The sequence below is a fragment of the Aulonocara stuartgranti genome, assembly GCF_965226115.1.
Source record: "Aulonocara stuartgranti genome assembly, chromosome: 22".
In the NCBI taxonomy this organism is placed as follows: Eukaryota; Metazoa; Chordata; class Actinopteri; order Cichliformes; family Cichlidae; genus Aulonocara; species Aulonocara stuartgranti.
Window position 1 is genome coordinate 29591434 of NC_138957.1, and position 12122 is coordinate 29603555.

Genomic DNA, 12122 nt, shown 5'->3' on the forward strand with positions numbered 1-12122 from the left:
CACCCTGTCCTTTTCTGTGTCTCATTCCTGAACATAAAGACATACAAAACCATAAAATTGATGCTTCTAATATAGATCGAGATTATATTGAAAGAGCTTCTAGGAAATTTAGTTAGTGCCTGTTAACTGCATGGTGATCATGTTCATCTTAGAATTGACATTTCAACATCTCTGGTGTTCATAATTTTATTGTTTGACTTTCATTTGTGAGCACAGAGTGTAAATAAAAGTTGGATCTTTAGCCACTGAGGCTGTTTGTTTGTGAGGACAGAGTTGTGAACTGAGGAAGAGAAAACACAACTCTTGTGGTGTGAATCACAGAGCAGCTGTGCCCTGTTGTTTCCTTCTGATTGACTCTAATGGGACGACAAATTACAGAATGAACCACATGCTGTACTCAATAAGATAACTGAAGAGCAAACTGAGACCATGATCTCTTTATATTAACTGTGGTCATAAATCTTATGTTTGTTTGTGAGCAGGGCAAACGTCTGAGTCTGCAGACCCGCAGAATCTAAAATAATTAGGATGATATGTGTAGCCTTCACTCAGATTAAAAGATTCCTGTTTATTTACCTGTTCCCTCACTGACTTTACCTCGCTCTTGTCCTCCTTTACTCATCGTTGATTCTCTCATCTTCTTATTTTGAGTTAGTTTAACTTTATTTAGTTTAACTTTATTGATCCTAAAATAAGTGGGAAATGTAATCACTTATATTAATAGTCATAATTAATAATCCAGGTCCTGAAAGGTGTACGTAAGATGTGCATACTAACAATTTCCCTGTGCTACATCTCTCTGAAACTACTCGCCTTGCAGTGCCAGTGCAAGTCTCTGGGTGTTGCCACAGCTTAATTGCCAATTGTTTACACCTGTTGTGGTGTGGAAAAAGGCATGCCTGAGGTCAGCCACCCCACCTGGATTGTTGGGAATGCATGATGATATTTTGCCTCACCTGTGTAAGAACTGCCTAAAACTGATACGTGAGTATGAGCAAATGTCACTGGAGATGGCAGACTACAGGAACTACCCGAGTTTCAGCTTCAGATGCAGACAAACAAACGCAATCGATGTGTTTAAATCTAAAGCAGAACGGATTCAATGATTCAATGCAGATTCTGATGAGGAAGGTTTTCAACAGGTTATTGAATTCACTGAGAAGGCTCATCCAGCACATCATGAAGTCATAGCCTCCAGGGAGAAGTTTGATGTACTTCAACATACTATAAACCAGGACCTCGGCTGCAGGCAGAGCAATGTATGCCAGACTCGCACTGAGGATGTGGATGAGTGGGTGAAGAGTTTGTCTAATAACCAACTAAAACAGAGAAGAATAATTCTTGTGAAAGGTAGGTGTACAGTTTTATTAAACCCGACTGATGAGAAAATTATTCTGAAATAAGCCCTGAAAATAAGGTCCAGGTGGTGGCTGCAGGAAAAGGGTGGCACGATCTGAAGCAGATGGAGCAGGACGCTGCTACTGACTGGACCTCATGCAACAGATTATACCCAGGGAAGCTACAGCTATGGCTTACCACAAATCCACAAACTAGGGGTGACTTTAAATACCTTCTCCAGGAACAAAAGGCAGTACACAGCTGTTTCACACCTTAAGGTTCAAACTCCCTTGCTACCTACCAGAGTCCTCAAAGAGACAAAAGACTCTTCCTGTGGAGTTGCCTGCTTCCCCCAACTTCCTTACTAGACCCCCACCATTTGTCTTACTGTATGAGTGTGAGACATGTTAAAATCCAGTGGCACCAAGGTATCATACAATAAAATAATGTGATTAATACATAACTAAAAGAAATTCCTATACATGCCCCTTCCTGATTTCTTATGTTTTAACATGTTTGTTACACTTACATGTTTACAATTTCAAATGTTAACACAGATGTTCAGAGTAAATACAGATTGTAGTTTTTTAAATGATGATTTCATTTAGTTTGGGGAAACAGCTCTCCAACTTTACCTCATGTAGAAAAAGTCATTTCCTTCTAAACCTAATAAGTGGTTTTGTCATCTAGCAAGAACTGCAATCAAGCATTTGCAATAACTAATAAAAAAAGCACTTGGGACAATTGTGTTGGTGACAGCTTTTGTTATAATATCAATAATATTTATATGAATATGGGATACTGTTACATGTTTGCATAGACTTTTGTGAAATATGGAGACACTCCTGGCATTATATGAGCAAAGTGAGACTCATTTTTTAGGGTTGGTGGAGATGAGTGTGAAGATCCAAACAATCCCTGTCAGTGATGGAAAAGCTTTGATGAAAATATTTGGTAAAAAGTTCACCAGCATGAAGGAAATGAAGTTTCACACTTTCCTTAGGAGGAGCCCAGCACGCCTGCTTAAAGAAAAGGAAGTGTGCCGATGTGGATGCTTGCAGCGACTGCTGTATAGAGGCCATCCTGCTACACATGAAACACATCAGAGTCACAATTGTTATTTTAGTCACGTGTTTGTTTATTATCCTTATTGTTTTATCTGGGACTGTTTGCAGACATCTCAGAGAGAGGAGACACCAGCATCTGAACAGAGACTCAAACCAGCAACCTGCAGCTCCCTGCTTGGCTGCTCCAGTTTTCTCCTCACTCATGTTGCCCACCAGTGATTTCTAGCTGCCCACCCACACAGCAGAAACTTTATTAATCCATGTGTAACACCCCTAATTTACCTATTATTAAAATTATATACCTTATTTAATTTGGAACCTAATCTAAGAAGTAAAACTACAGAACAAAAAGTCAGAAGTGCAATGTAATATTGTACTCTTCCTGGTGGCCGGTTTTGGTCTTCCACTCCAGCAGGTGGCACTTCGCTTCGAGCAGCCCGTGAAGGAAGAGAGGAGCGGGTGTGATCAAGATAGAAATCCATGTGATGAATGTAACTTCTTAGAGTTGCACTAAAAGGGGAGGAAAGAAAATCGAGATCAACTAAAGACTCAGGTGGGTTTAAACCACCTGTAAAACCTCCAGCTGATGGCAAGAAGACAGCGTTATGCGTGATTTTAACATGCCTGGAGAGTTTGTGCGTAAACGTGCGCGCTTCTCCGTGCCTCCCCAAGCTCTCTTCCCATCCTATCCTCACCCTCATCTTCCTCGGATCTGAGCAGCAGCAACAGCAGCCGCGGCGGTCCATCCTTCAGACCAGCTGAAAATGGATCCAATCCGGAGGAGCTCCACTCTGCGACTGACGGGGTTATTGTGCCTTTTATTTCTCGTTTTCTTCTCTCGTGGCTTCGCGAGTCATGATGTTGTTTCAGAAAAATCATCCGGAACGATACAAGAGGATTCCCGTAGCCAAGCAAACTCCACGGCTCATAAAAAGACTTTCCCCGTCCTCTCCTTCAACTATGAACATGTTAGGACGCCCTTTGAGATCTCTCTGTGGATCCTCCTGGCCCTGTTCATGAAACTTGGTGAGTGTCGCTCTAATGAAGCAACGCAACATGAATAAATACGTCCTTCTAAGCTGACTTCTCAGGCAGCTTTCAGAAATTATTTAAAGTCCAAGTTTATTTTGTTGTTTACTTATGCAAGTTCTATTGAAGATGCGATTATAAAGGTGCAGAATGCTCCGATACAAACAAGCTGACCGATTTCCAAAGCAAGAAGCCTCAGAGCTGCAGGTCTGCACCAATGAAGACGAGCATCACCTTTTATGGTTCCACTGTCTTCACATTCTTTAAAGTTTCAGTCATCTATTTACATTCTTTTTATCTGTTTATTTTCTTTATCTTTGTGTTGAAAGCGATTCAAGAAGTTTGTCCTTGATGATGTTGTGTGTCCTTTTCCTGACCCGAGTGCTGTAAATGTCCTGTAGTGGTGGGAGGGGTACTCAACAGATGAGTTGTGCTGGAGAGCCTTCCTGTCCTGAGTGGTGTCGTTTCCATACCACACTGCGATGGAGTTTGTCAGGATACTCTCCACTGTGCATATGTAAAACTTGCTGAGAAGTTTGGAGGTTAATCCAAATTTTCTCAGCCTCCTTAGGAAAAAGAGTCGTTGTTGAGCCTTCTTCATCATCTGCCATGTGTTATGGGTCCAGGTGAGAGCCTCACTAATGTGGGTGCTGATGAATTTGATGGTCTTCACCCTCTCCACCTGAATCCCGTTGATGTATAGTGGGGCGTGCTGGTCTCTCCTCATCCTCAGGTCAATAGTAGGTCATATCTGGCCTTTTTGTAGCCCTCTGCGTCACCAGAGGTAAATGCAATGGAGCGTGCATGTAGCATGGAACGTACCTCACAGTTCAACCATGGCTTCTGATTTGGATATGTTTTATAGCACTTGGTGGGGACAATATTGTCAATGCATGTGCTGATGTAGCTGGTGACCACTGATGCTTATTCCTCTAAATCCACAGAACTGTCCTCTCTCATTGGAGCAGTCTTAAACACACCCCAGTTTGTAGCACCAAAGCAGTCCTGAAGCGCCGAATTAGTCTCTTCACTCCAAACTTTAGTAATTTTACTTACTCACGGGGCTCGTTTGAGGAGCTGCCTGTATGCTGGATAGAGAAACACAGAAATGTGGTCAGACTGTCCAAAATGTGGGCGAGGCACTGTATGCGCCGCTTACATTGCTGTAGACGTGGTCCAGGATGTTGTTATTCCTTGTCGGAAAGCTCACGTATTGATGGAAAACACAGAAAACACGCAGTAAGCTCGTGTTAATCCATCATAAACAACTGCAAAGCGAAAAACTGTTTCAGTATAAATGACAGCTGCTTTCGTTAAAGAGGACATATTCTACTCATCATCTTCTATATAATTTTATTATTGGACTCTATTAGAGTAGCTTTGCATGATTCACGGGTCAAAACAAGCCGTGTCTCCCTTCATGCTCAGTTTAAACCAGCTTCTTCTGATTTCTCTCTCTCTGAGGAAGGGTTTGGACACCAGGTGGGTTTGGCTGACCTCATCACTTGAACCTTAATATGAGCATCCACCACAGGGTCAGTGTGTATATATATGATGGAATAATGCAGAAAAACACAAGTCAGCTTTACTGTCTGGTAGTTGCACCAAATAAAGCTTAAAAATGCTTTGCATTTAACATTATTTTATTTAATCACTGAATCTTTTAATTATTTTTAATATTTAAATGCTAATTCTTTGCAAGTTAAACATAATAAAATGTTTGTTATTGTCTTTGTAACAGTGAAAATCTAAAAACTGTTGAGTTTGCTGTTACAGAAGCTTAAAAAAACTTAAAAATGCTCATATGTGAAGCTACTAACAAAGAATTTCCTCCCACCAAGAAAAGACTTAAATGACTCATTGCTTATCTAAACTGTTAGCAGCTGTGTATTTGTCTTTGGAGTTTTTGTTGTTTGTAGCCGGCACTTTGTAGCAAGCAGAGATTCCAGGAACCTGACAGTTGTTACTTTTGAAATTCATCGCCAGAAATAACAAAACAATCAAATGAGCTAAAAGAAGCTTTGACATTCAGTCTCCCCGACATGTGACCGCGGTCCAGGCTGCTGTAAAGAACGTTTATGCAGTCACTGGTTTTGCTTGAAGCCTCCCTCGCCCCCACATCCCCTCCCTGACTCTGCACACTGAGATCTTTGTTATCAAGCAGTGCATTAGGACAGGAAGACGGACAGGCCCTCGGTCACAACAGCTGGACAAACAGATAAGACGCTAAAGAACCTCGCTGTCCCCGCTCAGCCAATGGAAACCCACAGGAGAGACTGAGAAAGCCAATCAGAGTCGCCGCAAAACACCACATGTTTTAGACATTTAACATGGTGGATAATATAGCACCAAAAGAGTCAGAATGTATCTTTTTCTGTGTTGAAAATGTCCTAAGAAAGAGCTACAGTAGTTGTAGGGAGGCCTGCAGCTTCACCGAGCAGAAGAACAATTTGTACACTCACTGCTTGTGTTCAGCTTTGTTTTTTTGAAATTTTAAAGTAGAAAACTTACAGGTTTTATAAATCAAAAGCAGACACAAACAGAAACTGATACACATTTTATGGTATTAAATGGATTTATTTATTTATTTATGCTTTAAAAAGCCAACAAAATATACTAAAATGGTAACAACAGAGTCACTGGGTTGCCAGATTGTGAGAAAATCATCCACCGGGATTATTATTTTGTCTTGTTTTCTTCTTAGTTATCTGCGTCTGGACCATTAGCTGCAACAGCGCAACATCTGCCTTTAATAAATGTCTAAAATATCCCCATAATAATAATAATAATATTAAATAACTTAATTCTCCAATAAAATTCAACATAGTCTCCCGCATTAAAATTTGCAGCAATTTAGAGCTAAACTGACATATGAATGATATAATTAGTAAAATAGGGAGTCCAAAGTAGGAGGGGTCCAGCTGTGTCAAACCTGAAGGCTATTTGAAGAGTTTGAGTACCACAAATCTCCACAGAGATCCCTTTCATAGGTCTGAATCCAGCGTTTGCTTTGGAAACAGGAAATAGATGTTCTGTCCAGCTTTGTCCTAAAATAACTGAAGCACTCTGTGTATAATTGTGTGCAGTGGGAATATCCTTTACTATCATGTTCTCACAGAGACATTTCTAAGCTCGACTGACTCTGAACTCTGACATCATGACGGCATTTTTAACCAGAGATCTGCCGCTCACTGGATATCTTCTCTTTTTCTGTCCGTTCTCTGTAAACCCTGGAGATCACAGCGTCACGTAAACCTCCTTTCCTCCCCTTTCCAGTGCTTCAGTGTATTTAGCCATCTCCACATGCATAAATACATTGAGTTGCTACCATGTGATTGGCTGAATGAATCAGTGGGCTGATTGTATTATTGAGAAGCTGAATCTAATAAACTGGCCAGTGAGTGCAGGTCCCATTTAATCCTAATGATACTTTCTCCCATGATCCTTCAGGGAGAAAGTCAAATTTTTAATTCAGATTGGTAATCGGTTCAGTTTGATCTCTCATGCTCTCCAAGGTGCTTTCTATCCAAGTTTCTTCTAAGCCAGCATTTATGAGCCATATATAATGTTTTGATAAATGGTTTATTCATATATTTGTCAACCATTATGAAACCCTATAAGTGGAGGCCGGTGCATGAAACTATAAATTTGTTCTTCGGGAAACTGTGCTTTCAAATGTGTTCACCTGACATGTTTAAAAGGTGCAACACTTGGAGACAAGTGCATGTCTGCTCTAAAGTTTTTAGCTAAAATGTGATTTACATGTTTTCATGCACAAAAAAATCTAAAAATTAAAAGGAGGGGGGTGAGTGCGTGTCTGTTTCAGTGTACATGAGATTTGCGTGTGTGTGTGTGTATCCTATGTTCAACTTGAGAGAGAGAGTGTTCTTTCGCCCGGTTAATCAAAAGTCAACAGTCTTCCAGCTGATGCACGTGACCTTGAAGGATGGGAGCAGATAGTCAAAGCACAGTCCTCCTATCAAGGAGAATTCTCTGGCCAGTCTTGGCTTTGGGTAGCCGCATGAAGGAGATGGTTGTTTGGGTTCAAACGAACAACTGCGTTACAATTTCGCAGTTGGTCTAAATGTCCGTCACTGGTCATCAGGTCTCTCAGTTCCCATTCTTATCAATATTGCATTCAATAAACAGTCTGAGTACTCACGGCTTGCCCGTCGTCAATCATGTCGGCCAGCCTTGTGGGGTTTTGAACAGCTGTAACCACTTTCTTTGTTCTTCGATAAGCCAGGTCCAAGCCAGGTCCAGTCAGCCAGAACTCTGTTATCATTGTTCTGAATAGGCAAATCTCGTTCAATGCCCTCCATCAACAGTTGCGAATGACCATCGAGTATCCGGCAGCAAACGTCTCTGCAGGACAATCGGGCTCTACAGAGCCCAGGCTTCTCATTTAGAATAGGGTGTCATGTTTTTTAGGGACCAGTTGATCAAATCCATAATTCTTTAGGTTTTAGAGAACAAGACTGAGAGACTTTCTGATGGTGAGAGTTAGATGATAGTTATCCACAGTGGATTTTAAATCAAACAATAAATGAAAAATTTCAACTTTAATTCAAGGTGTTTAACATACTCAGTCCTCTATTTCAAAGGCTCAGAATTTGCCTTGTGCCATGTGCCAAATTACACATGTGTACAAAAATGTTGGTACCCTTTGGTCAATGAAAGGAAAAACTCACAATGGTCACACAAATAACTTTAATCTGACAAAAGTAAAATTAAATAAAAATTCTATGAATGTTAACCGGTGAAAGTCAGACATTGCTTTTCAACCATGCTTTAACGGAATTATTTTAAAAAAAATAAACTCATGGCACAGGCCTAGACTAAAATGATGGTACCCCAAGAAAAGACTGAAAATAATGTGACCAAAGGGACATGTTAATCCAAGGTGTATTCACTATTTGGCTATTGTACATGGTAATAGCCCCATGCAGTCCACTTTGGCTCAAACAACTGTCCTGTGGACAGATGAGACAAAAACTGAACTTTTTGCCAAGTGTTAAGGTTCAAAATATTGGGGATGGAGACAAGAGAAAAACCACAATAACAACACTGGTCCGGTCGGGTTGAGTCAAACGATGATTTAATGATCACACACGTGGGAGATGGACACTGATGCAGACAGCCTCAAATCTCAAAGTGGTGGAGCATTGCTCAAACTCTTATAGCCTCTGGTTCTCCCATCTTATCATAAAAGCCTAAACATTCACATTCTTTCTCTCACACGGCGCCTAAGCTACGACCTTGGCTCCCTGTTTATCTGCTCGTGCTGAGATGGGGCAGAAAACTCCAGCATGTTCTATTCTCTTCTAATCAGACAAATAAGGCGATGACTTTCTGCGAACAGTATTCCTTATAACTCAACAGTATAATGCATCATAAACAATATCATTCATTCACAATAAATCAGCAGTCTAATGCAATGCAAATCAGTTTAAATACTGCAATAATTATCACCTTCTTCTAATTCAGGAGAATAATGCCAACTTAAACTACATAATAATTCACAATCTTTATTTCGGGGTATAACATGGCATAAAATAATATCATAATTTTACAATTCCCCCTGATGAGCTCATTATTCTAATGAGCTCACAAACACCCTGTAGCCCAGTGTGGCCGGGTTCATCTCTTCTCACTCCTGAGGTCCTTTGTCCCCCTGACGGGCAAACCATATGTAAGATGACCTCTGTGTTTACGCAAGTCAGGTGCAAGACAAACTATTACTACAAGGATAGCAGGTCTAGATGACACTCCCCTGTTCTCCCACAGCTTTATTTGGTGTTCCCTTATACCATTCAGACGTAGACTAGAACCTCTGTCCGAAGAGCTCTTAACCTTTATTTTATTGCTGCAGCTACCAGTGTCGTCCAGTTGCGTGATCCTCTGTTCTTCTTACTTCAACCTCAGGGGTTAGACAACCCTTCAGTCGTGACACAGATCAGGGGATTATTCTGCCCCTATTTCAAACAACGATCTGTGTATCCTCGGGTCCTGTGTCTCCCGTGTATCCTCCAGAAAAGAACAGGAAGGCGTCCCCCTTTTGCCCAAGAGCCTCTCGAACCTCGTTGGTCTGGTGTTTCCGGATTTCCGTCAACCCCTTCATGGTTATTGCTGTATTTATGGGATTCATCCTTTTGAAGTGACTAGCTGGAGCCCAAACGCCATGACCCTTGGACCCAGTTGGTGTCTCGGCAGTCACTGTATCTGTCTCTGCTGCGAAGGACCCTCGTATCTCTGTGGCCTCGTCTGGTGTCTGTTCCTTTCTCTGTAAGAGACAGAAAACCAAAATACCCCCTTCCTAGCCCTAATAATCTAATGTTATTATCTACTGACCTTCTAGTGGATGGAAATAATGATAAATAAATAATGATTTATGCTTCTCACTGATTCTCTACAAAAGACCGTAAACTTTACCAAGCTTTACCATTCCTAAGTTATTAAAGACACAAATCAAGTTATAAAAATGTTCAAACAATCCTTGTTTGATGTTGAAACCCAACTTCCCCCCCCCCTTTTTTTGACACATTCCAATGTGTCAAATCAACAGAACTAGAACATTAAAAGAAAAGGTGAGGCAGACACCACGTTACCCAGAATATTAAGTTGATCTGCGTGCAATGTTCTGACTCAAGTATTTTTAATATTTTAATGAATATCGTCTAATTAACTGCCACTACTTATACCTAGCAAAAGACATAATTGAATAAAAATCACAAAGAATAACATGATCTTAGTGTTATGTAAGCGCGTGCAGCCCTCCATGCTCGAAGTCACTCCACACCATAGATCAGTCAGACCTCGCGCTGACTGTAGCTTTTGACCCTTATTAACTTGAGCGCAACTCTATAATGAGCAACAAACTGCCATATGTATATAAATTATCATGATTACCCCTGCAAAGAAAAATTAAATCAATATCCTAACACCTGTAAATAAAAGACTAATCAGAGGTTATAACAATCACAGGGACACAAATGTTAGAATACGGTCAAAAGCTTCTATAAATGCTCGTTGCATAAGTCTCATACAACAATAAAATGCTGATATTAAAACAACAGTAAAACACCCCCTTTTGTCCCATTCAACCTGACACATAAACGTTTATAGATGGCTCTCTTAAATTTGACATTCTCCTGATTTTTCTTCACTGACCACAGCAGGGGAAACTCTGCCATGATACAGCCATAAATGCAGCTCACCTGATTCATCACTGAGCTCCATCGTCACTGGGGTCTGACAGGGTGGCGCTGCATACTCTTCTCATCTAATGTGTCTATTTTCAACCTGTTTAGTCAGAGTGCTCAAACATGAGGCAGACTACGTCCACAACAAGTCAACACAGCCGTAAATGTGGCCAATTATCAATCTATTACCAATCAATAACAACAGATAGCTTTTATTTTATGAATGTTTTCAATCAACCACTCACCCAGAGGATCTTCAATCCCAGGAACTTCCTTCTTCTCATTTAATGAGTCTGTCCTCTTTCCAAGACCTGGTAACTGGTCTATCCAGAGCCACCTGATCTCAAAATATACTTACAACAAGCCAAACCACCCGTTGGTCACACCAACCCTTTTCCGCCCTAAAGATGTTCAACGGCTAAAGATGTTCAATGCCATCGTAGACTGGAGTGCCGAAAGAGACTTTAACGCCAACTGTTCCAACAATCCATTTTATATTGCTTCCTGGTCAGAGTTGCAAAACTCCACACCAGGGTTCAAATCGTTTTACTATTTTCATTAGTTCTTATTTTTTATTTTAGTTTCGACTCCAGATTTACAATAGTCATCAGTCCTGATGTTTGTACCAGGTGTAATCAATGTTTACCAAGTCTTTGCTAGTTTAGTCTAATTTATATTGTCCGAAAATCCTCAGTTTCAGGTTAATGTTGATTAGTGCCAGTTATAATTTTAGTTGTATTTTGCCAAAACTAAGTGTCACAAAATTCCAGTTTCAACACATCAGCCATGCTCCCCTGCTTATCCCTGGGTATTAAGACTATTAACTCCTGCTGCACTGCGTGTTCATAATTTTGGTCAATCGACAAACCTTTTGAAGGTGCTCGCACAATTATTTAGATGTTCCAATCCTGTTGTCTCGGGCTGCACCACGCTGCCTTATCTGGCGTTAGCTGTTTTCCGGTGATGTGGGTTGAATGGGGGAGCTCTTCAAGGAGGGGGAGTATGCTCCCCCTGATGAGCTCTTCAAGGTCAGCTAAGCTAACCTTCGTGTGTGAGCTTTTCAAGTGCATTTCAAGATTTGTGGGATTTTTGCTTTATAAATGTCCCTCATAACCCCCTGACGGCCCTCTAATTTATTTTAACACACCATAGTGTACATTTAGTGTTCACTTGTAGCTCTCATACTCTACTTACCACTCTTCTAAGTCCTGATGTTTCTTAAAGAGGACAACCGTACCTTTAAATAATATCACATGTGTGGGGTGGTGGTCTTACCAATTGTTTTTTCCCACCCTTTTTACATTTTATGAAAGCCAGAGAGATAGACCTGATATTTTCATTTGAAACATTTTGTTAAACTCAGAGTTTTATTTTATTATTTTTATTTATTTATTTTAAGCTTATTTAATTTCACGGAGAACATGCCTAACCTATTAATTTATACTGTAGTGCACGTCGGGACTTTATACTTATATTCATTTCACTT

The 12122-nt window shown here is 40.5% G+C and overlaps 1 protein-coding gene across 1 annotated transcript in view; it reads left to right on the plus strand.

Moving 5' to 3' along the window:
- The first annotated feature begins 2083 nt into the window (after positions 1–2083).
- slc9a1b (solute carrier family 9 member A1b) overlaps positions 2084–12122 on the plus strand; it is a 28030-nt gene continuing 17991 nt past the window's right edge. The window contains exon 1 of the mRNA XM_082520374.1: positions 2084–3431. Coding sequence (XP_082376500.1) covers positions 3170–3431 — 262 coding nt within the window. The 5' untranslated portion in view covers positions 2084–3169. The remainder of the gene's footprint in view (positions 3432–12122) is intronic.